The sequence below is a fragment of the Diceros bicornis genome, chromosome 18 (assembly GCF_020826845.1).
Source record: "Diceros bicornis minor isolate mBicDic1 chromosome 18, mDicBic1.mat.cur, whole genome shotgun sequence".
Lineage (NCBI taxonomy): Eukaryota > Metazoa > Chordata > Mammalia > Perissodactyla > Rhinocerotidae > Diceros > Diceros bicornis.
The window spans coordinates 41,398,077-41,424,414 of record NC_080757.1 but is presented as its reverse complement, the minus strand read 5'-3'; the positions used below and the strand labels follow the sequence as shown (position 1 = coordinate 41,424,414).

Here is a 26,338-nt window from a genome sequence, read left to right as displayed (position 1 = left end):
TGCCTCCTGAAAATGTGATAATCTCATTTAATCCAAAATTATGTTTTTCTTTGGTTTTAGTTCATGTATAAGTGCTGGTTTTTCCTGTAATCTGTTTTATCGCTGTGATACTGTTGGGATAAGTTAAAAGAATCCTCTTTCTTCTCTTATGTGTCTGAATCATTTTCACCAAACCATGAAATATTTTAAAAATCATGTAAATTTGGGACCTCAAATTTAGCATCATATATTTCATAATATTATGTCAGTAAGTTATAGAACATATTTTTTAAATTAATATATAAAATGATGTATTGCTTTCTTCATTGAGAATTGGTTACTTGATTGTGTTCTAGTCCTCATTTGATTTTGAAAACGTGGCTATCCTCACAAAGATGTCTTTTTCCAAGGCCATAAATCTTAAAGTTCTCTCTTAAAGGAGCTCAAATGTGTGTAAGATTCAAATGACTGTAAAAAAAAAATTACTTCTTTCGAAAGTTAACATTATAATTTTATTTGAAACTCGTTAATCTGCTTTTTGTCTCTTAGCTGCTAGAGGGCTTTTTGGGGTTGTGTGTGTGTGTGTATTTAAAAATACTTCCAAAGTGAGTAAAGAAATTTATTCCAAAATTTTACAGTAATTGGGCTACCAGTCAAGATAAGACTCAGTGAGTACTAAGTAAATATTTATTGACTAGTGAATGAGTGGACTGTACAGTCACATATGCTTTATAAGGCAAAGTTAGACAACAGCTTGACCTGTTAAACTATATATGCCGGTGGTTCTTAACTATTTGGGAATTGGGGGACCTTTTGAGACTCTAATGAAACTATTCTAAGTAAAATACACATACACATAAAATTTTGCATACATTTCAAGAGGTTCATGGACTCAGGTTACCAACCCCTAATATAAACAACCAGCTCTCTGTTAACACAGGTAATCGAGGTGGGGGAATATGGAGAAGAGATAATCCAAGTGTATGGTTCAGACAAACCTTGTTATCTGGGGGCTCAAGAGGGACTTGTTTCCTGGGAACTCAATAAATATCAATCTACTTCAACATTTTTAAGGTCTGTATTCCATTGTATAACCCTACCATAATTTAGTTAATCCATTAATACCTGTTAATGGATATTTAAGTTGTTTCCAGTTTTTCACTTTTATCAACAGTATCATGGTGCAGATTCTTAGGTTGAGTGGATTTTTTCACATTTACTGGACCATCTCCTTAACGTAAATTCTGGAAGTGGAGTTGCTGAGTCATTTTCATAGATAATGCCAAACTGCACTCCAAAAGGACTATCCCAGTCTACATGCCCACCAGTAACTAGTGCATGAAGGGGATGGCCATTTCCCCACGTCCTCCATGACTGAGTGTGGACAACCTTTATATCTCTGTTAGTCTCTCATATTCATTTGTATTTCCTTGATTCCTAGCAAGGTTGGACATTGCTTCACATGTTTGTTGGCCATTTTGTTTCCTCTTTGTGATTTGCCTTTTTTGTGTAATTAGCCTGTTTTTCTATTGTAGGTGTTTGAGTTTTCCTGAAGATCATTCTGTCTTACATATTACAAGTAATTTCCCCCCATGTTTTTTTTTTTGCATTCAACTTTGTACAGTATTTTTTATAGTACAAAAATGTTAAATATTTTTGTAGTCTAATAATTTTTTCTTCTCTGATCTGGCTATTGAGACGTGCTTAGAAAAACCATTCCTACCTAAAGATTATAAAATTTTTATTTATATTTTCTTGTAGAGTATTTTATGGTTCTATTTTGTTGCATTAAGTCTCTCTATCCATCTGGAATCCATTTGTGTGTAAGAAGTGAGGTGGAAATGTAACTTTGTTTTCCTAAAAATAACAATAATTAATATTTACTGATCACTTACTTGTGTGCCAAGCTCTGAGCTAAATGTTTCACATGTATTAACAGTTTTAACCTAAATCAATTCCAAATGGCTATCCAGTTATTCAAAAAAATCCACCATTTTCCACCAGCTGCCTCTTTTCCCCACTGATGTGAAAGTCCATCTTTATCATATACGAAGTCCTTATATAGGTGCAGATCTGCTTCTTCTCTATTCTGTTCTGTAGTATGTCTCTGAATATACTATGTTGTTTTAATTATTGGACATTTTATTTGGGTCATTAAAGTTTTTTCAGAGAATAAGTCAGAGAGTTGAATTTGCATGAACTTCCTTTGAAATATGCATTAGGGTAGATTTTTAATATGACTCAATGAATTTCACATTCTCTGAACAGATGGTAGATAATCACTAGTAGTTCCATTAAAGAATCACTAAATTTAGTCTTCTTAAACATATTTTTCTATAGACATTATGTAACAGAATAGTAATCTTTGAAAACAATACTGTGTACACTTTTCACTCAAAATAGTGTAATTTCATTCTAATATTTCAGTAAGTATAGTAAGACTATATATATTTTTTAATTTAATTTGAAAGCTTAGGATGGCTTTCAAAATTTTCTCCTAAGCAAAACATAGAAGGAAAGTTATAAATGTTACAGATAAGACATATATAAACTAGAAAGCTGTAAACAAGAGTTATATAGGAACATGTAAAACATTTGTTATAGACGAGCGCTGTCCAATACAAATGTAAATGTAATTTTCTAGTAGCCACCTTAAAAAAAAGTAAAAAGAAACAGATAAAGTCAATTTTAATAATAATATATTTTCTTTAACCTGGTATATCCAAAATACTATCATTTCAATATGTAATCAGTATAAAAACTATTAATGGGATAATTTACATTCTTCTTTTGTACTAAGTCTTCAAAATCTGGTGTGTTTTTTTGAACTCAAAATTTTCACCAGAAATACATGAACTATATTCAGATTTCATAAAACTTTTAGTTGATAAAGTAGATTCACATACCCAAGTTGTTCCAAACATACTTAGAAGAGTTCCAGGTAACTAAATCGAGCATCTTTTTTTTTTTTTTTTTGTGAGGAAGATCAGCCCTGAGCTAACATCCATGCTAATCCTCCTCTTTTTGCTGAGGAAGACCGTCTCTGAGCTAACATCTATTGCCAATCCTCCTCCTTTTTTTTTTCCCCAAAGCCCCAGTAGATAGTTGTATGTCATAGCTGCACATCCTTCTAGTTGCTGTATGTGGGACGTCGCCTCAGCATGGCCCGACAAGCGGTGCATCCGTGCACTCCCGGGATCCGAACCCGGGCCGCCAGTAGCGGAGCGCGTGCACTTAACCACGAAGCCACGGGGCCGGCCCCTCGAGCATCATTTTTTAAGTTTACATTTAAGTTAATTGAAATAAATTCAGTTTCTCAGTCACATCGGCCACATTTCAACTGCTCAGTAGCCTATGTGGCTGGTGGCTATCATATTGGACAGTGTAGTTACAGGCCTTTTAAAGAAATAAAATAATGTATAGACTGTCTCCTACTTTTAACATCCAGCTTCCAAACAACTCAAATACAAATAGGATCTCTTGTCCTCTGGGAACTGAAACCACTACTCTATAAGGGAGCAGAAGCTACTCTGACCTGAAGAAGATGATACCCCTAAAGCTTCCCACCAGAACCCCACCCCACAACACACACAGACCCACACAGATGCACTACCTTTTTTGGAAACTGCTGCACCGAGGCATGGCTGAAACATTATCCACATCCTTGGAGGCCCTTCTCTTTTCTTGGGAGTAGAAAAGCAGTCTGTGATCTATTGGAGCTGGAATGGGAACAGACAGGGGTGGAGGGATTATTTTGTTACTAATGGTACCCTTGACTAGAAATTCTATCATCATTCCCTTCAGAAACAAAGTTATAAAGGGTAATTAGGTTTTGTAGGATTGTATATCAACTGAGGTTTTTGAGCTCATCTAGAAATTTTTCATCTCTTTATAACTGTATAACAATGGGAAAATGTTCCATGTTCCAAACAAACAAATGTGCAAATGGATTTTTGGAATATGATTTCGTTTGTAAGGTGACCAGGGATGAGGTTGGGGGTTGCCTGTTGTTTTTATTACAGAAGGGTGCAGGAGCTTGAGTGTTGAACTTTGATGCATCCGCCGAAATTGTCTCTTGTCACCTGTATGACCTTGCTTATGACTCTGGAACTAAAACAACCCATTCCGTTTTAGGTGTAACTCGACTGTCAAATCACTTTTAGGCAGAGTTATTTGTTATTTTGTTTTGTTTCAGGGTGCATGTGTGTGTTTTGTTTTTGAAACTGAGTTTGCCTAGAAAAGAATCCTATTCATTCTTTGGTTTTAGCTACTATTCATTTTCATAGTGTACATAAAGTTGATGCTTGAAATTTGAGATCTTCTAGTTACAGATGAAATTTTTCCTTTCAAGAAAGATTTTTTTCCTCTAATGTTAGTTTAGTCTTAGGAGATACCTAAAGGAGGGGAGTAACTTTTAGTTCTCCTTAGATGATGGTAACTCCAACTATGCGTGGAAGACTGAACAAAGCTTCAGAAGGCCAACTTGGTAGAGAGATTCTGGAACCCATGTAATATCTAAGCCCCACTTCCCTCTGTTCTTCAGGCCTCCTTCCTACTTAGTTTATCTTAATGATCTTTTTAGACCTCTGATTCTAGAAGGAACCTGTGAAGAAATAGATAGAACTTCTATGTTGCTTTGAATATTGGCTGAGACCTAAGCCAAATTAGTTGGCTTTTTAATGTTAAATTTAGCACATGGTAGCTTTTACTACTAGGTGGGTTTGAGGAACCCCTTCATTTTAGTGTGGTGCCCAAAGTAGGTTAATCATAACACTTAAAACATCCTGATACAGTTTATCGAATGTAAATTATTCCCCAATAAAATTAAGGATTATTTCCATAAAGGAAAAATCCCTTTCTTCCAAATATAATAAGACAACCTATCTTAGAATATTTAAAATATTTTCTTGGGCCGGCCCCGTGGCTTAGCGGTTAAATGCGCGCGCTCCGCTGCTGGCGGCCCGGGTTCGCATCCCGGGTGTGCACCGACACACTGCTTCTCTGGCCACGCTGAGGCCGCGTCCCACATACAGCAACTAGATGGATGTGCAACTGTGACATACAACTATCTACTAGGGCTTTGGGGGGAAAAATAAATAAATAAAATCTTTAAAAATATATATATATATATTTTCTTAAGGATGAAACTTTGAGTATATACAAAGTTGTTATGCTCCAAGGAGTCTTATTTTTTTGTTTTAAAATTCGTTATGTTTATTCCTCAAAAGATTGTTGTGTTGCATTGAGAAACAGGAGGGGCATTTTCAAGTATTTCTTTTTTTTTCCTTTTTTTTTTGTGAGGAAGATCAGCCCTGAGCCAACATCTGATGCCAATCCTCCTCTTTTTTCCTGAGGAAGATTGGCCGTGAGCTAACGTCCATGCCCATCTTCCTCTACTTTATATGGGACGCTGCCACAGCATGGCTTGACAGGCAGTGCGTCGGTGTGCGCCTGGGATCCGAACTGGCGAACCCTGGGCCACCGCAGTGGAGTGCCCACACTTAACTGCTTGCACCACTGGGCTGGCCCCTCAAGTATTTCAAAACATTTTTGTTATACTTAGGTTTTCACTGTGATGGTATTTGTTGTTTTAGAATTTGACCTATATTTTATGCTGTGGGAAAAAGAAGAAACTAAATGTTTGCTAGCCACCTACCCCGTTGTGTGGCTCTGCCTTGGTACGTAGAAACTTGAGTTCCATTGTGAATTTTTAACTCCGTGCTCTATATTTTTAGAACCTTGCGGAGATTGAATCTGCAGATCATCTTTGAAAGATAAATAATTTGATTTGATTGTAGCAAGCATGAAAGTTATCCTCTAAATAAAACTGTATTCTGGAAAAAAACTGGACTAATACCACACTGAAATGATCTTGACTGTGGAATCCTTGATTTGAGCCGATTTGTTTTGCACATACCATAGCTCCATAAAGATGATCAACTTTCAGCAGGGATGAGCAGATGTCCTGGTTTCATCAGAAATTGCTTTCCCATTGCCAAGCCTTTCACAAAAGCCAGTCATCACCTTCATTAGTCTGATTTTGTTGCAATGCTTTGAAAACTTTTTTCCAAATATTGGTTGAATGCACAGACTTTGTTGTTTACCTCTAAGATTCTGTAATAGTCAGGTGGTATTCTTTTTCCCCAACAGAAATGAAAATAAGAATGTTAAAAGCAAAAATTAGAAAATATAGCATAGGCTGTATTTATTTAAAGTATTTGTTAGATCCTAGAATCTAAGTTCCATAAAAGGCATGTCTGTGTTGTTCACTGCTATTATCTTCATTCCTAGAATGGAACCTGGCATGTAACAGGTGCTCATTAAGAATTTGTTAAATAAATGCCTACTGTTCCTGTAAGAGGGTTCACCCACTTCCATTTGTTTATGGTTGGCAGATGCTCATCTCTGACAATAAGCATTGGGTGGTGTTGAAGATACCTTAATTCCATTTATTCCCCTTTAATTTCAATATAGAGGGTGTATCCAGAGACTGCTTCAACCCTCAGAAGGGCTGAAAGTATGCCTTTTACTGTGGAAAAAAGAAAGGAGAAGGGAAAGCCAATTCTCTTGTTTCCTTTGGATTTCAGAGCTAAAGATGGAAAAATGTGACTTCAATAGGCAAAAACTGGCTTTGTTGCCCATTTAAAAAATTTATGTATGTATAATTTATAATATATATTATATATATTTGACCATATACCAAAAAAAATGTTTAGTATATATGTATTTTACCATATACCAAAAATATATATGTTTAATATATATATATCTTACCATTTTAACCGTTTTTAAATATATGATTCGGTGGCATTAAGTACATTCACATTGTTGTGCAACCATCACCACCATCCATCTCCAGAAATTTTCATCATCCCAAGCTGAAACTCTACCCGTTAAACAATAACTCCTCATCCCTCCCACCCCAGCCCCTGACAAGCGCTATTCTAATTTCTCTTCATATAAATTTAACTACTCTAGGTCCCTGATATAAGTGGAATCATGTAATATTTATCCCTTTATGTCTGGCTTATTCCTTTTTTTGATATGGCCCTTTTGCTTAGAGTCTTGACAATTTTTCTTTCCCCTGGATTTCTAGTTTTTGTTTTGTACCTAGACCTAGCCAATGGTGCATACACAATAAGTATCCAAAGAAAAGTTAATTCATCAGCTTCTTGCATACCACTAGGGGGTTATTAAAGCTTTGACAGTGTGATTCCTAATCTGTATGTCTGTAGGCTTGTCTCCTCCAAGTCTTGCTGATAAACCTGCACCAACAGTAATATCAGAGATTAGCCTTTCCCCATGTTTCATAAAGCAAACTGTTCTCTTTCTTATGGCCTGATTACGAACTGGAAAATTACTGGTACATCATTGTAACTGTTTATACAGACATAGGACAAACTCTGCATAAGGGACAGCAGCTACAAAAGGGGTTTTGATTGCAGCTCTATTAAGAAATTATATGCTCCTACTTGTTTCTTTTCCCTATTTTTCTATTCTCATTACATCTTCCTCCCTCTCTCCCTTCCGTTTCCTTCCCTTCCAGTCTATCCTTCCATCCCCTCCTCCCTTCTTTCCTTCCTTCCTTTTTCCTTTCTTTTTCATTCTCATTTTTCTGAGTAGTTGCTACTGAAACAGCTTGACCCTATGGTCCAAATATAAATAAAATAGTCACGGCTCTCTATGAGTCTACTTGGAGCGAGAGGGAAAAAGAGAGTAAGAAAACTAAAACTAAGGAGGAAATATTCTTAATTTTTTTTTAAAGGACAGATGCTAACTTGTTGAGAAAAAAGAGAAATATACTGGGAGACCTGATAGGTAAAGAAACAGAGAAAGAAAGAGGGAAAGCCTTGGGAATGAGTTGAAAAGTAACCTGTGTAATTTAGACTTAAAGCAGGATCTTAATTTATGGACTATTTTAAAGTCTCTTAAACTCAACATTGACCATAGGGCTAGTAAAGAGATTTTCTACCACTGTATTCCCTGCTTATTTTCACTGGGCTGATCACTTCTGCTTTCCTTGACTCCATTTTCTCAACCTGTAAAATGGAGGATCAACAATTTGATTCAAAACCATAAGAGTCTGGGCTGAGGCCATTAGCATAGGAAAGGTATTTTTAAAATTCAGTCTTGGGGCTGGCCGTGGCGTAGCTGGTAAGTGCGCGCGCTCCACTGCTGGCGGCCTGGGTGCGGATCCCAGGTGCGCACCAATGCACCGCTTGTCAGGCCATGCTGTGGCGGCGTCCCATATAAAGTGGAGGAAGATGGGCACGGATGTTAGCCCAGGGCCAATCCTTCTCAGCAAAAAGAGGAGGATTGGCATAGATGTTAGCTCAGGGCTGATCTTCCTCACAAAAAAATAAAATAAAATAAAATTCCGTTTTTATGATGTCTACAAATGTAGGTGTTAGTATGCTAGAGACAGAAGTATTGACAATGAAAAATTATCCAAAACTAAGATTGGCTGAAAAGGTGGAAATGGTTGTGATGGAATTCAGTAACTTCAGTGTCCTGGGATTTCTGTGACTTTCAGGGTATTAGGAGAATCTTCCAGTCCTTCCTGTTTAACTACAAATGGACATATATTGCCATTATTGCCCTGCCCCTACTTCTACTGAATTTAGATTGCCAGTATTTATGAAGTATACTAGTCACAAATAGATTCTTGCATTTCCCATTCCTTGTCATAGGGCCCTCTTTCAGTTCAATATGCTTTTATTGGCACTTACTTTGGTTTTCTTTACAGCAGCAGCTGCTAATTAGTGACAGCTTTTGAGCAAGCAGCTTGTCATTTTTGGCAGGGTAGGTGACATCCATAGCAATTCAAGACTGTATTTTCATTTGCTAAATTTGCTTTGCCACATGGAAATACATCTTGCATAAAAAATAGTCTGTAGTCAAAGGTGGCTGTGTTTACCGAAATATCTTCCTGAGTTGGCATTCGGTCAGTCCTGTAGTTAAAGAACTCTCGGGAGATAAACAGTAGGTTCAGTGTCTATCAGACTGATGCCATTAGTCCTGAGTCATCCTTCTAACGTTAATCTACATTCTGGACGTAGAACCTCATCATCTTGTTTTGGCACAATAATAAATCTTTCTGGATTGTATTTGGTAGTATATATGGTAACCGAAGGAGTGAATTGTTGATAAACATTGTGCTTTCCATTTATACTCAGCTTCTTTCTTGAAACATAATTAAAGGAAAGAAATGGTTTAGTTTGCATAAAGAAGCAGCTTTCTTTGGAATTTCAGCTCATGTTAGCATCATCATATTTCATGTAATCCTCCTCTTTGAAATGCTGCAACAAGGTGTTCTATTTTACAGACTTGTCTCGCTGTTTATGGAACCGTACCACTGTGATTTTATTTACCTTGATTAGCACCAGGATGAGTCAAAACCTCCGTCACAGTTTCCATCAAGTATGATTCAGTTCCATTATTCCTGTAATAAGGATTCAAGTTAATGACTTCCACAGTGTTAAAAATAACATCTTGAAGGAAATAACTGACCTACCATCCATTTCCCCCAATTTAGGTTCTTTTGGTAACACAGAGGAGGTCTACCACGATTGTGTTTATTTTAACATACAATTATTGAATATCTACCATGTACCAAGTACTGTGTTGAGGAAATCAAAAGAAATGAGACATGATTCCTGCCCTGGGATAACTTACAGTCTAGTAGTTGAACAACAGGTAACTCAAAATTGCTTTGGTTCTTATGCCCATAGTGTAGGGTAAATTCTAATTCTGCAGAGGTAAAACATTCCATCGTTTAAAAATGAGATGATCAAAATGATGAAAGGCATAGGATACAAGTATTGTGTTGATTCTTTCTTTCACTAAAGGTGTTAAAAGATTGTATGAGACACCTTTCATAGGAGTGTGGATTCGCCAGGTGTCCTCGTCCCAGATTTTCCCTTGACGTGTCGCACAGCACTGTTAAATTCAGAAGTTGTCTTCCACTACCTCCTACTGATATGGCTTGGTGAACCCAGATGATCTCCTAACATTCAGTTAGTATTTAATGTACACTGTGCACAGTAACTTAGTTATTTCTACATTTGTCATATTAGTGTTTATCATTTATCACAGGAAATTATCATTTACACCTTGTCTGTAATCATATGCACATCAGCGTTAGATAAGTTGATGTTTAATTATTGATAGAATGTGAACAGTTATCCAATGACAACTGACTTCAGTATCCTTGACTATCCTATCTTACCCGCTAGAATATTTCACAAATTGTTTTCTCATTTGTATTAATGATGATGTCCCTTTAATGAGAAATGTTTTCTGCCTACAGAAAACCTGAGTTTAGAATGATCTCTGGTAAATATTGGTGATGGATATTAATGTGTCTAATGGAAACCAGACAGGGAATTTGGGAACAAATATAGCAAATGTAACCACTCTGCTTCTTATAGGAAATGTCACAGTGTTGATTCTGACCACAAGTGGTCAGGATCTAGGTTTTGGCCTCATTGGAAAGTTACCCACCCCCAGAACAGTTCTCGTTATTCTCCTCCCACTCCCTTTGACAATCTGAAGCTTCTAGCTGATTTCTGATTGATTTAGGGGAATGAAGCTGAGCCACCAAACCCCTAAAATGGCTTCCTTTGTTGTGTTTGAAGGTTCGTCGTCTTGATGTTCTCTGACCTTTAGGGTAGGGAGTCCCATCTAAAGCATTTTTGGATTGTCAAATAATTTTTTGTATGTATTTGTGAGTTGCACTTTGTATTAATTCACTTTGTAGCTTTTATCATAAAGCAGCCTTAAACCAAAAGTATCATTGTCTGGAAAAACTCATTTGGTTAGGTGAGGGTTTTTTTGTGTGTGTGTGAGGAAGATCAGCCCTGAGCTAAGGTCCGTGCTAATCCTCCTCTTTTTGCTGAGGAATACCGGCTGTGAGCTAACATCTATTGCCAATCCTCGTCCTTTTTTCCCCCAAAGCCCCAGTAGATAGTTGCATGTCATAGTTGCACATCCTTCTAGTTGCTGTATGTGGGACTCGGCCTCAGCATGGCCGGAGAAGCGGTGCGTCCTGAGGCCAGAGAAGCAGTGCCTCGGTGCGCGCCCGGGATATGAACCTGGGCCGCCTGTAGCGGAGCACTGCACTTAACCGCTAAGCCACGGGGCCGGCCCAGGTGAGGGTTTTTAATAAGTAAAGCACTGGGGTCGGGGACATGAGCCTGCAGGGAACAGCCTGGTGCTAATCCCAGCTCTTTTGCTTACTTTCTGCGGGACTTTGGGCAAATTTCCTAACTCTTAAGCTTGTTTTCTCCTCTATAGGATGGGGATAGTAATCGTACTGCCTCATAGGTTTGTCATGAGATTAAATGAGGGTGCTTATAAAGTGCATACAACAGTGGCGTGACGTAATAAGAGCTCCTTCAATGTTGTTGCTATTACTACAACTTCTAGTACCCTCTTGTTCTCCTATCCCGTGCTGATTCCTTTGCTTTTATTTAAGGTTTGGTGATTAAGTATAGGAAAGTCTTGGAAATGTAATCGTTTATTTTGTTTCCAACATGAAACAGTTTCTAGTGTGGGTAGCAGTAGTTAATTTAGCATATATAACAAACTATTAAGTTTTTCCTTGAACCTCAAACTGTCTTCATTTCAAAGGAGGTAGTCTCAGAGTGGGTTACGTACTCTCCATCATCAAAGCCTAGAATCTTTAGAACAAGAGCTTGTCTCACAAAAAGCCTCGTGTCTCTGTTGCCACCACAACCTGAAACTAACGAGTTAGAAACCACACAGCCCCATGACATGCCGTAGGAGCCCTTCCGAAGGACCCATCACATTTTCTTGTAAGTTGTGTATAGATAGCTAAGCCGGGAACTGATCTGGCTGAGAAAATTTCAAAAGTCTTCATTTTTCCTTTCTTCTCCTTCACTTTTATACTCAGAGGGATCTAATTCTGTCACCTCTAGGAAGTTTGAATATAAGATGCTCTCTTAAAGATAGCTATGCGAGAATGCTGTGTTGTTTCTTTGGGGGTGGGCAGTCTTCAATAGCATTCCATAACTATTTGGAGTTACTACCTAAAGAAGGTTTAAAATCATATTTTTGTCCTTTTCCCCTTTTTCTTATTAGTTGTACAGTCTTTTCTCTATGTCTAATCTAAGAAACTTGTATACGTGCTTCTACTGATTGTCACCATTGAATCCAGCCAGTGCCTTAGCAAGTTGGACTACTGATTTGACTTTAGTTTGAGAAGAGGAAAGCTTAAGATTTATTTTTATATCAGTCAACTGGGGCCTGATATGTTGTCACATCCATTATAGCCCAAATACCATTTTATTTTTAGGTGGAGACTTCTGGAGCATTAGTATAAAGTCTAGGATGGTTCCAGTCCTGTCCTTTTCCTCATATTTAAGTCCACATTGAATCTGGTAGTTCTTAACAGTTCTGCTGCTGTTAAAAAAGTGTAGCTCCATGTGCTCTCATTTAGTCAAGTGAGAAACTTTACGTAGCATAGATTCTGGGTCTCACATTTGCTTTGTTTTTCTTTGGAGCTTTACTGGAAACCAAATGCTATTGCGTACTAGCTGCAGAAGCAGGAGGGGAAGTTGGCAAGAATTAACTGCTTTCTGTTTGGTCTGTCTGAGGCAGCTGACCTTTTGGAAGGAAATCGCTGCTCTTTGCTTCTTCCTGTAACAGTGCAGCCTGTGAAAGAACATATACACAGACGGGTTCTGCCGTTATCCTGGCTGATGTTTTGGGGCATAAGCTGTTAGTTAAGAGGTGCGAGTCTTTCAGTGCATCTGTTGTGTGTTGTAGGAACGTGCAGTCAGGTTCATGGTGCTAAGTTGTGTGTAGCTATCCCAGTAGATACATAGTGAGAGAGAATCTGCTTCCAGAAAAAGTAGTTTGTTTTAACAAAAGTAATTGTATTTTATTGCAAAGTCCCAGTGTTAGTACTGTGGTAAACGTGGACAATTACTTTGTGCACAATTTTAATTTATCTTAGTGTTGAACATCCTGATATCGGTATTACTTCTTACACTGGATAACCTTTTTTTCCTGAGAGGCCAAACATTTTGATTTTCTAAGACTTGAGCTCTTATTTAAATATCATTTCCTCTCAGAATTAGAATTAGCTTCTTAACACACCTGCTGCCCATTGTTGTACCCACCTTTTCTGTGAGACTTGTTTTACTTAAACACAGTGGGTTATTATACCCCCACATTGGCGTTATTGTCAGAAAGCTGCAGTCGGGCTTCGCAGATGGAATACCATCCAGTGAGCAAACAAAGGCACTAGCTGATGAGGCATTTCTCTCTCAAAAGAGAAGATTTTAGTCTTCCATTGTTTTAACCAAAACATATTTAGGTTCATATTTGTTTTGTTTTCTGAAAGGATTTATATTCAAGTAACTGTAAGCAAAAATGAAGTAGATTATGATTATTGGTAAATGCAGAGAACTCAGCTACCTGAAAAGACAGGGCAAAATACCATATTCTTCTTTATTTAGTTTAGGTTCAGTGAGTAAGTGTGCTGTTCCAATGTATTGGTCTCTTTCCTAGATTTACCGTTGACAGTAAAGATCATTGGGTGAGCATTAGTGTTGATGTACATAAAAGGTAGAGAGAGTAATCCTTAGCGATATTGCCCTGCTGTCTTCTTTTCTGTTCTTGGAAACTGGTCTATCTGCTCAACTTTCCTGAGATAGTAGAGAATCCAAGAGGGAGTACAAACCTTGCTTTGGCTTTAGGTGTAGGTTCTTGGCACAAAATAAGTTGATATCAACAAAATGGGAAGATTTTCCCCCCCGTTTTGTTGGCCTTTGAATAGGAGCAAAGTTAGGAACCAATGGCCAAGGCTTTCTGGGATCTGATCTTGTAACTATAGCCTTCTAGAGGCCTTGAGTTGTTACCCTTGAACTGTTGAGGGCCTTAACCTAGGCCAGTTGTGTTCAGGTGTGTCATTAGGAGTAAGGGAAGTATAGTTTTTGGAAAGAAATTCTTGCACTGCTGTAAGTGGTTTTCTTTGTATTTCAGACTATTTACAATTGGTACAAGTTTGCAGGGACATTGCTTAGCCCTAAAGATGAAAAAAGAGGCAAACATGAGCCTAAGTATGTACTATTTCTTATCTTGAAATGTGACTTTCCCAAATATTCTTTTTTTTTCTTTTCTATTTTCCATGTTACCCTCAGAAATCACAATAAAACCTCCTAAATTAAAACTTCACTACTTCTAAGATCACTAATCTTCAACCTGGTCTAAGTTCTAGTTTACCTTTTTTCTTTTGGTATTCTGAACTTGTTGGTATGAGCATTTTCAGACACACAAAATGAGAGAATAGTATGTAATGAATTTCCATAGATTCATCACTCAAGTTCAAAAATTACCAAAATTTTGTTAATCTGTTTTCACCTGCTGTCCACATACACACTTTTTTGTTTCTTCTGGACTTCAGAAAAAGACTTCAAAATATATTTTTGTGCCATTTATTTTTATACTACTTAAAACAAAAGAATAATGTGAACATCTATAAATAGATGTTAACATACAAATTAATCTTAACTATTAATAGTCCTGAACTGCTACTTGAAAACACATTAAGCTGCTATATATTTGAAAGGGATAGAATTATATTTCTTTAAAAAACTTTTTTTGGGCCGGCCCCGTGGCTTAGTGGTTAAGTGCGCACACTCCGCTGCTGGCAGCCTGGGTTTGGATCCCGGGCGCGCACCGACGCACCGCTTCTCCGGCCATGCTGAGGCCGCGTCCCACATGCGGCAGCTAAAAGGATGTGCAGCTATGACATAGAACTATCTACTGGGGCTTTGGGGGGAAAATAAATAAATAAATAAAATCTTAAAAAAAAATTAAAAACTTTTTTTATAACTCTGAATTGTGACTATTTCATGTCCTACTTAAATCAAGACTGCCTAATTTGTAAGAAAGTGCCATAACCTGGTACTGTCATGTTGGGAAATATTTCTTCCTATGTCTTTCACATATCCCTTTATGCTTGCTTCCTGTGGGATAGGGAGTAGTACAAAGTGCCCATGATGATTAAATTTATATTTCAAGTTTTATATTTTAAACAAAATTTAATAAAAAACTTCAGAGCCTGCCCTGATGGCTTAGTGGTTGAAGTTTGGTATGCTCCGATTCGGCAGCCTGGGTTCGGTTCCCAGGCGCGGAACCACACCACTCATCTGTCAGTAGCCATGCAGTGGTGACGGCTCACATAGAAGAGCTAGAAGGACTTACAAGTAGACTATACAACTGTGTCCTGGGGCTTTGGAGAGGCAGCAAAAAAAAAGAGGAAGATTGGAAACAGATGTTAGCTCAGGGGTGAATCTTTCCCAGCAAAATAAAACTTTACAAAAAATTGTACCAGAACTCCTTCACCTAAATGTAACAACCGTTTATAGTTCTCTTTGACCTTTCTCTGATATTTATTCTCTAGCATATGTATTAAGTACACTTTTCATTTAACATTCTTTTATTTATACTTTAAAAAAAATGTGTCTACATGGCCTTATATTTCAACATAACCTTTATATTTCATGTAAATTGTTGCACAATATTCCATCAGATTAATATGTGATAGTTTAACCATTCTCCTATTTTGGACATTTAGGTTATTTCCAGTTTCTCACTATTGTGTAGTACAGTATTTAACTAGGTTGTCCCTGGGAGTTGACCTAGTGCAAGGTGCTCTTCAAAGCAAATTTTGCTAAGTGGAATCTTAATACTGTAACTCTCAATGGTAAGAGGGAGGCTGTGAACTTTAATGAGGAAAATATTGGGAACATGTGTTGATTTATTAATAAATCTCTCTTTTTTTTATAATTTTATTTATTTATTTATTTATTTATTTTCCCCCAAAGCCCCAGTAGACAGTTGTATGTCATAGCTGCACATCCTTCTAGTTGCCGTATGTGGGACACGGCCTCAGCATGGCCAGAGAAGCGGTGCGTCGGTGCGCGCCCCGGATCGGAACCCTGGCCGCCAGCAGCGGAGGGCACGCACTTAACCGCTAAACCACGGGGTGGGCCCAATCTCTCTTTTTTTAAACTTCAGAAAAAGAGGGAAGGAATTATCTTTCATCTAAATGGTGCAGAAACTCAGTATATTGTAGTGGCTGAGGAACTTGTATGTCCTAAACCAAAGGATTCAAACTGTGCAAGAGGCACATTCTAAGACGAGTTGGTCTTGATTAACAGTATAAAATGAGTATAGATATAAACCTTCATTAGAAATTCTGAGGCTGGGCCGGCCCCATGGCTTAGGGGTTAAGTGCTTGCGCTCCGATGCTGGTGGCCCGGGTTCGGATCCCGGGCGCACACCGACTGTACCACTTTTCCGGCCATGCTGAGGCTGCGTCCCACATACAGCAACTAGAAGGATGTGCAACTATGACATACAACTATCTACTGGGGCTTTGGGGGAAAAAATAAATAAATAAAATTAAAAAAAAAAAAAAAAGAAATTCTGAGGCTAGCATAGGGCTACATGGCAGCCTCAAATCATTTCTTACTTCTCCATAATGCAGATGGTCATTATTTGTGGGCTACAGCAAATGTTTTTAGTTATCTGGAAAATGCTATTGATGTAGCTTCTTCCCAAATGGGTTGTTCAAGTTGCTTAATGGATGTCGACACAGAGATAATGATAACGCACAGGCATTCAAGCTGCGGGCCAGTGTGGCATGAGAACCTGATTTGTGTGACAGCATCCTACCAGTTGCAGTGTGAAGTCTGACAAGGCCATATTTTTATGTACTGCCAGGGACAATTTCAAGGTGAGAGTCAAACCTCGACTCTCGTTGCTTTTTTTTTCTTTTTTGGAATTTTTACTGTTAATTTAGATTTTGAAAAAATTTTAAATTACTGAAAAGTTGAAAGAATAGAACAGCAAATGCTCATATACATACACTGCCCAGATTGACCAATTGTTAACAGTTGTTACATTGGCTTTCACACTCTCCTCACCACCACCTCCCTCTCCCTCCTTTGAAAGTGAGTTGCAGACATCATGACCTTTTACCCTTAAATACTTGAGTATGTATCTACCAAGAGCAAGGGCTTTCTCCTATATAACCTCAATGCCACTATCACTCTCAAGAAATTTAACATTGCTACAGTAATATCCAATATATAGGCCATATTTAATTTAAATTTAAAATTTTAATTTTTAATTGTCCCAGTAATGTCTTTTAGAGCTGTGCTTTTTTTTTTTTTTTTAAATTATGCTCTAGTTATCATGTCTCTTTAGTCTCCTTTAATCTAGAACAGTTCCACATTTTTCCATCTTTCATAAGAGTCTCACAGTTTGGATTTGTCTGATTCTTTCTTCGTGAGTGGAGGTAAAACATTTAGTTTGTGTATTTTCAGTGCATCACATCTGGAGGCATAGAGTGTCAGTTTGTCCCATGGTGGGGGATGTTTAATTAACTTGGTTAAGGTGTTGTCCCCCAGCTTTTTGCACTGAAAACGTACCTTTTCCCTTTTGTGAATAATAAGTAGTATGTGAGGTCATACTTTGAGACTGTGTGAATATCCTGTTCCCCAACAGTATCAGCTAAGGCTTTAGCTGCTGGGGGGTTTGTTGTCTGAGTCTACTCTCTTTATTTTTGAGATTGTGTGTTTTGGGCCAAGATATCTTATGTTTAGGTGAGAGTTTTAAATATGTGATAGCCCGCTGATTAAGACTTGATCTTTATGTTTAGCAAATAGCTCCCCTCCTTTTCCCTCCCTCCCTCCCCCTCCACCTTCCCTCCTTCCCACTCCTTGCCTCTCTCCCGCTCTCTCTACTTTCCCTCCCTCCCCTCTCCTTCCCTCGCTCCCCCTCTCTCTCTACCTTCCCTTCCTCCCTCCTCCCTCCTCTCTCCCTCTCTCTCTCTTCTTCCCAAAATAATATGTAATGATTTGGCTGTGACGTAAAGATTTATGACTGATTGTCTTCCCAGAATATTATCATTTCTGTGTTGCCTGGGCAAATTTTTCCTTGTTTGTTTCATTGTAAGCCAAATACTTTTATTCTTTCTGTTCCCTTCCCATCTGTTTAATAATCCGATTTTGTTAGAGAATTGCCTTCCTGATTGCTTATAAAATAGTGTTTAGAAATTTATTTTTAAAGAGCAGATGGCTCTGGTATTGACCTACTTCTAGATGGGATAGTTTTACTCTAACCTTCTTACTTGATGTTAGGCCAATTTTAATATGAACAAAGTCTTAATCTTTTATTACTACTATTGAATATTTTTCTGTCCTTCCAAGTTCCTACTACTAGGTAACCACCATGACTGAATTTATGTAATGATGTGGGTATTGACAGTAAAGCAGTAAACACAACCAGAGAACTTGCTCTGTATATTCTATCCAAGGTCCTTTAGTCATTAAATGGTGCTTTTATGGTTAACGGTTTTGAATCCTGGTTCCTTGCCTTATACTTTTCAGATCAGAAGCAATGTTTATACACCTTCTGTTTCATTTGCCAACTAGCCCAAGCCTTTGCCCAAATCAGAGCCTTACAATATTAGGTTTCTTATTCTAATTTCTTATTCTTTTTCTTTCTTTCAACTATGAAATATAACAAACATACAGAAAAGTACAAAAAATAATATGACAAACCACCACAGGTCCTCAGGACAAAGGCAGCATGGTGCAGTGGTAGAAGTACATGCTCTAGGACCAGACTGCCCGGATCCAGCCCAAACAGTACCCCTCAGTAGTGTGGGACCTGGGGCAAATACTTCACCCCGCAAAAAACCCATCCCTATTAAAAGCCAGTCCCCGTTACTCCAGCCTTTGGCAACCACCAATCTACTTTGTTTTTATGGGTTTGCGTATTTTGGACATTTCATGAAATGGAATTTACCATATGTGGCCTTTGTGTCTGGCTTCTTTCACTTAGCATAATGGTTGTCAAGGTTTGTCCATGTTATGGCATGTATCAATACTTCATTCCTTTTTGTGTCTGAATAATATTCCATTTTATTTTTCCATTCATAGCCATATTATCCATTTATCTGTTGATGGACATTTGGGTTGTTTCCAGTTCTTGGCTATTATGAATAATGTTGCTATAAACATTTGTGTACAAGTTTTTGTGGACATGTTTTCAGTTCTCTTAGGTATATGCCTAGGAATGGAACTGCTGGGTCACGGTAAGTCCATGTTTAACCTTTTGAAGAACTGTCAGATTGTTTTCCAAAGTTGTTAGACAATTTTACAATCCTGTTCAATTTACTGAGCCTCAATTTCCCCATCTATAAAGTGGGGATAATAATAGTGCCTACCTCCCAGGGTTTTTGTGAGAATTAAATGAGCAGATTCATAAAAGCACATATTGTTATAAATAATATAGTAAGTGTTCAGTCAATGATAGCAAACGGTAAATTTGGGTGGTGGATAATAATACTAATAAATGTTATTTGAATTCATTTTTCAATCTTATTTCTGATATTTTTATTTATTCGACGAATCAAAATATTTGTTGCTAATAATTCATGCTTGCGTTAGTAGGAGTCAGATATGTCCTTGGAAGGAATAGGAAAAGGCACAGTTCCCTGCTGGCTTAGTTTTCTCTGTCGGAAGAATGCATCTGAATGGATGTTCTTTTTCTTTTTTTTGGAGTTTAGCATACTTATACAGTCTTGCTCTTGTTACACCACCCTTCAGAATTCTTCCTTCTCTCATTCAGAGGCGAGAACACAGTCCTCCCAGTGCCTTTCCACCACCCACCATCCGTTCTCATCTATAGAAGTCCTTGTGCCAGTGAAATTGATTAAGAAATGGGAATACTGTCTTTTAAAAGGAAGGTAAAGTTTATACCGCAGGATCTTGGTCAAGGAGAAGGATAGCAAGGGCTCTTTGTGGAGGATTGACTTTGGAAAGGTAGTTTATTGAAGTGAGTTAAAATTGGAGATGGGGAGAAGGAAGCCACCTTTGTATGTTTAAGATTGTGAAAGAATAATATTGAGCGCTTACCAGGAGCCAAGCACTGTTTTAAGCATTTACACATATTAATTCATGCTTACAACAACCCCCTGAGGGATGCAAGTAGTAGTATTCCCATTTTACACATAAGGAACTGAGGCACAGAGGGGCTTAAGAGGTTAAACATTTTGTAGAACTCAGTTTAGGTGAGTTCCCCATTATCTCCAGAACTTGAACCACATCTAGAGACTTTAGCCCTGGGATGGGATGGAGCGGTGGTTGTGCTGGGGTGGAGAATAGAAATTATAAAATGCTTTAAATTATACACATGAATCTAGCAAACCAAATCCCTGCACACATTTTAACTCCTCATTCTCCCCAAGCTGGAATTCATTCACTCAGTTGGCACGTATGCATTGGGAGCCTTCTGTTGTCACATACTCGATACTTCTCTTCCCCCACAGTTTAGCTATGGCGTGACCTTGGCCACAATGGTATTTATTATTTAGACAAAATTATCTCTAAGTCCCACCCACTAATATCATTTATTTATGTTGGTGGACATTCATTTTTATGGTTTTCAATGCGCCTGTAACATTCTGAGCTGTTAGACTTTGAAACCTTTTTAAACAAGTACCTAAGGGTCACTTTATTTGGGCCTCCTAGGATATATCCAGATATATGAGGTCGATGTAGATAGCTTATGCTTTTAGAAAGTGTAATATTCTGCATCCAAGGCTGTTTTAGGTTATTTGGAATGCTTGTGAACGTAAGAGTGCAACTAAGCAAAGCTCAAAGAGTTCTCATCTTTGGCTAAAAATAAGATTGTGAATCCATTTCCCAGTCTTTAGAGAAGCCCCTGTGATGATTTACCAGAGATACAAACCACTTCCCTTGTCAGAACATTACGCATTGAAGACAGAGCTGCCTGTAAATAAGCAGAAGAGGGCGTATATTGAGGACAGGGGTGCAGTCAGTCACTGCATATGTGGAGTAGCATTCGATGGCTGGATAAATACTGGTGAGAAAGGACAGCAAATCAGCTTATACCAGGTGTAGGCGTAGCCTAATAGTGAGTGTGAAGAGTTTTGACATGTACGAAGAAAAGCACTGCGTAGATTCTAGGTTTATTGACACAATTGGGGGGAAAAAGTGTTTTTTTTCCTAAACTGCATATTTTAAATCGTTACATGATCTCGATAAGTCATCTCATATTCCATATGTATATAACTCTTAGTTAAAAAGTAAAATAAAAATGATTCTGTATTATTTAGTGTACTTTTATGTTTTTGTCTAGTAGTAGGCAAAATCTACTTTCCAGCTCTATCAAAGCATTTTTATGTAGTGAAATTAAAGTATATTATATTTATCAAAATAAGGTGGTTACCACCTTATATTTACCAGCTATTATTCTTCAAATGGCATTTTAGGAAATAACTATTATGACATGTTCCTATTTAGAACTGTGAAAAGTATTCTGACAAGTTCTCAGAGCTCAGCATTCCACTCTTTGATAAAAACTAGAACTAATATAAAACTTAAGACAAAATAAATAGTGTGACATTTATATAGTACCCCTACATATGTGGCATATCATCATAGTATTTCTTTCTTAAAACAATAATAAACTCCTGTAATATGCTCAACCAGCAGGACATGTGAAATATTTACCAAATATTTGGTATATATTTATTCACTCAGCAAATATTTATTGACTACTTACCATGGCAAGTCGCTGTACTAGGCCCAAGGGACACAGTAGGGAATAAATGGTCTCCCTTCATTAACTGTTCTTAGAGTTCAGCAGGGAGGATAGACAGAAACAAATTAACAAAAACTAAAAGGAAAAATTACAAATTGTAGCATATGTTATTAAGGATCAAATAGACCATTATTAATATAGACTGTCCAAATTATAAAATCTATTTCATTTTATTGCCTTGGTATTTCATTGTGATATCTTATTCCATAATAACTTTAAAAAGAGTTGATAGATTCAAACAAATTGTGCGCATACATTTATTTATGCAACTAAAAAAATTTACTGAATGCTTGCGTGCCAGGCACTATTCTAGGCCCAAGAAAAAGAGCCGTGGACAAAACAAAGCCATTGTGTTCATGGTGATTTCACCCCAATGGGAAGTCAGTAAAGAAATATGTGATAAATGTCAGGAAGTGATAAATGATGTGAAGAAAAATAAAGCAAAGAGAATGGAGAGTGACCAGAATACTGTTTTATTTGGGTGGATTGAGAAGGAGTCTCTGAGGAGATAAATGGTTTCTCACAATTTTCCTTCTTTTGTGTCTTGGGTCGATTCAGTTAATGAATTCAAGATGCAAGATAATTTTTGTATCTGCTGGTATCATTTCACATATTCATTAAGAGAGCCATGGTGAGGTCCTACTTCCTTCAGTTCTTTACCACTAAAAGAGATTAAAACCTGAATTCTTTCTTCCTTCCTTTATCATTCTTCCATATACTCAAATGCCTAAGCACCTTTATCCATCCATCCATCTCTGTACCTTTTATCTGAACAACATGCTTTGGCGTCTGTTCCAGTTGTCCAAAATCTTGGTATACGATTAGTTTGATTAAAAATTATATAATTAAATGTCTTCCAGATTTTTGATGATAATGTGGAATTGCTTCTGGAGAGAGCTCTTTTATCCAAGTCTTTCTCCTAGTAAACTCTCAGCCATTGAAATTGGATGTCTTGGGTGATCTTACAGTGATCCCAGCCTTAACACCCAAAGCCCTAAATAAAATTGTACACCGCTCAAGTGTTCTATAGCATTGCACAAGTCTAAAATAGGTAGCTGGCACCCACCCCACGCTTCATTGTTGGCTAACTGACTTGTCCCATAAATAGCTCAGTGTTACATGATCAGACAACTACAACCAACAGAGAAGGGATTTTTGTTTCCTAACACACATGTGTAGTCTCTGGTATTCAACAAAATCAAGGTCTAATTCACTGGACTCTAACTGTAACATAGTTCTTAGGAGAACTGTGCAAATCAGTAGCCACATCGTTTTGGATAGGATTCAAGATAGCCCTGCCTTTTACCAAATTCTACATTATGGGTCATAGTGTTAGAGCAAGATTCAGTTTTAGTCCCCTCTGGGTACATGAAATAATGTTGCTGCTGCAATCTGGTTAATCCTAGAGAGTTTCTACCAAACGAATTAAAAATTCTCTGGTGAGTCTGAGAAGGCATCACGGTGGTTTTATAAAACCATTTTTCTGAAATCAAGAGCCTGTTTTAAAAATCTACCCACTATAGGAATATAATGGTTTTTGTTTCTAACTCTTAGCTGAAATGTATTGTTTTTATGTCTGAAAGATTTTTTAATGCTATAATTTAACAGAACATTGCTTCATAAATTTCTTAGCAGTAACTCAGAAGGTGAACCTTGGGGTGCTTTTCCAGATAAATCTGTGCCCTCTATGTGCAAAGCATTGCTGCTTAGGAAACTAGTAATAACACATAGGGTTCAATCCATGCATAGATATTTTCACTTTCCTGTTACTGGGTCTTTTTCAAAATGGCAGTATGTTTATTGCATTTCTTTTTTTGTTGTGTTTGTTTGTTTGTTTGTTTGTGAGAAGATTAGCCCTGAGTAACATCCAATGCCAATCTTCCTCTTTTTGTTGAGGAAGATTGGCCCTGGGCTAATATCTGTGCCCATCTTTCTCTACTTTATATGGGACACCGCCACAGCATGGCTTGACAGGAGGTGCGTTGGTGCGCGCCCGGGATCCAAACCTGTGAAGCTCGGGCCGCCGGAGTGGAGCGTGCGCACTTAACCACTACGCCACCAGGCCGGCCCGTTTATTGCATTTCTTAAAAGTCAAAATACCAAATCTAAAACGTGATTTTTTTTAAATCCCTTTGCTAATTTTCATTACTGTCAAAATGCTGCTTACTGTTGCTTCAAGTTTGGAACAAGAGTAAAGAATATGTCCATGATGTCAAAGCTATAGGCGCCTCTTCCCCTAATGCTGGTTTTGCACTTTTGCTTATGGGACTTCGGTACATATTATAGTCAGACCTTCATAGACCCAGTTATATACCTTTCCATGGCCACACTGAGTGTCTACATTTTGAAAACATTTTAAAGCTAAAATTCAGTTCAAGAATACTGATCTTTAGTTTACCAAAAGAGCTTAAAAGCATTTATCTCTAGCTTTTATATCTTTGTGAATATTTACTCTAGTGGATTTGAAAGGGAAAGGAAAAAAAATCCACCCAAAGCCGCTGATGGTTTGTTTAACAGATTGTAAACATGGCTGTGTGGATACAAGCCCAGCAGCTCCAGGGCGAAGCTCTGCATCAGATGCAAGCATTATATGGTCAGCATTTCCCCATTGAGGTGCGGCATTATTTATCCCAGTGGATCGAAAGCCAAGCTTGGTAAGTGAACAAAGCGTTTTCTATCATATTTTGTGAAGCACAAGCATATTAAAGTTTGATTAGAAAGATAATATGATGGAGACTTTAAAAGTTGTACATTTAAAAAATATATGTGACCCATGTAAAGATATTTAACTCCATCTTAGATTTTAGGGAGATGGAATAATTCTTGGGATTTTTAAAACGGGATTTGTTGCCTTTAATAGTAAATTCTGGCTGAAAGCTTTGGAGTAATGCTGCTAATAAAAAGCAATTAACAAATATGTTTTGAGTGCCTGTAGGGTGCCTAGCAGTGTTATAGGTAGTAAAGTTCATATGAAAAAATTAAAGCCCTTGTCTACAAAGGCTCCTGCTTTTGTGGGGCAGGATAAGGTATGCATATGCATATAATTTAATAAAGTGTATTGTTAACATTTAACACTGGAGACATTGGTGTTTTTTAATTTACATGTAATTTCTATATACACATAAAGACTAAAAGACAATATGCCAAAATATTAACAATAATTACATCTTGGTGGCAGATATAACAAGCATGTTTATTTTTCTTATTTTCCAAATTACTGTTTATATACGTGGGGGAAAATTGTTTTTAAATTCTTTTAGAATTAGTACAATGCAGTAGACTGACAACAAAGCTTTTTAATAGACAACATTATTGCACACAGGCAGCAGGCTGTCCACTGCTTTCCTCAGGGCGGGGGAGCATGTTGGTTGGTTACATATGTTACATATGGTTACAGTCTGATCTGACCTATTCACCAGATACTTCAGGCCTCCACCATCATGGCCAGGGGGCTCCTCTTTGACAGCGCCAGGGAGAAGCTAGCCTTTATGCTCCTGTTTGAGGAGGGCTGTGTACCTGTCAGTAATGTTGCCTTGAAATAATTACAGTCTTGTGTTTGTAGCAGGTTTCTGTTCAGAAACTAGAGAGCACCAAAGGAAGGCAATTTTCTAGGCAATTAAAAAAATCTCAGCCTCATGTAATTAAGTGAGGAAAAAAGGAGCTAAATATGAGCATGTCAACTGCACATTGCTTAGTTCTTTTCCATTTCTTTTTCATTTTCTTTTCTGTTTTAATGATTTGGAGAGTTCAGAAAAACATTAGTAGGATATTTCTGTTGATTAAAATTTCATTTAGTAGATTTCCCATATAGTCTTCTTACTGAATGAATGTGAAAAGACTTGTGTTGATATTAAGGAAAACCTGAATTTTACTTAGTTTTGGTTTTCTTAAGAATATAAAGATTTTAATTAAAAAAATCTTCAGTTCTTTATGTTTGAGCCTAGAAAGTCTTGTTTTGTTTTGTTTTTTAGCAGAAAATTAAGTTTTTGAGTGCAAGAACCAGTGCTTGATTTCCATGAGTTTTGCTGAGACTGGATCTTCTCAAGAGTGGGTTCTTTAGACGAGGAGCATTATTGCCAGTTGAAACAGAAGTGCACGGCTGCCTTCATTCTCTCCAGGCTTTTATTTAATACATATTTTATTTAATACGTAACATATACATATTTAAAATTCAGCCTTCTCAAAGTGCAAATTTGAGCATATTATTTGATGAAGTACATTATCAGTGTTTCAGTGCACCTGTTTGTGCCTCCATTTGAAATTAGTTGCTAACTGAGGTTTAGAGATGACAGCGCTTTTAGCTTCCACCAGATCTCTTGTTTGGCTCCAGACCCAGTCAGCGGTAATTGAATGTTATTTCAATCTGACAGCTGTTTGGTTTCTTCAGAGAGCCGAGTTAAGTAATTTAGTGCTGCCCAATAGCAATTGTTGCCTAAGTTGTTTAAAAAAAGAAAGGGGGTGGGGGTGGAGAGTGGGGGAAGGAAGAGAAAAGAAGAAGGGAGAAGGGGAGGGAGAGAGGGCAGAAGGAAGGGAGGGCGGAAGGAAGGAAAGACGGATGGAAGGACGGACAGACTGACAGGCGGAAGGGAGGAAGGGCATGCGGAAGAGCAGAAGGGCAGACAGAAGGACGGACGGGCAGAAGGATGGGCGGAAGGAAGACGGACGTAAGGACGTAAGGAAGGACGGA

The 26,338-nt window shown here is 37.7% G+C and overlaps 1 protein-coding gene across 4 annotated transcripts in view; it reads left to right on the top strand.

The window, feature by feature from the left end:
* STAT5B (signal transducer and activator of transcription 5B) overlaps positions 1–26,338 on the top strand; it is a 58,640-nt gene that overhangs the window by 10,422 nt on the left and 21,880 nt on the right. For 3 of the 4 annotated variants that reach the window (XM_058561005.1, XM_058561008.1, XM_058561007.1), the window contains exon 2: positions 24,169–24,305. In XM_058561005.1, coding sequence (XP_058416988.1) covers positions 24,178–24,305 — 128 coding nt within the window. In that variant the 5' untranslated portion in view covers positions 24,169–24,177. Of the gene's footprint in view, positions 1–24,168; positions 24,306–26,338 lie in introns of those variants that run through there. The other variant, XM_058561009.1, reaches the window with a different exon arrangement.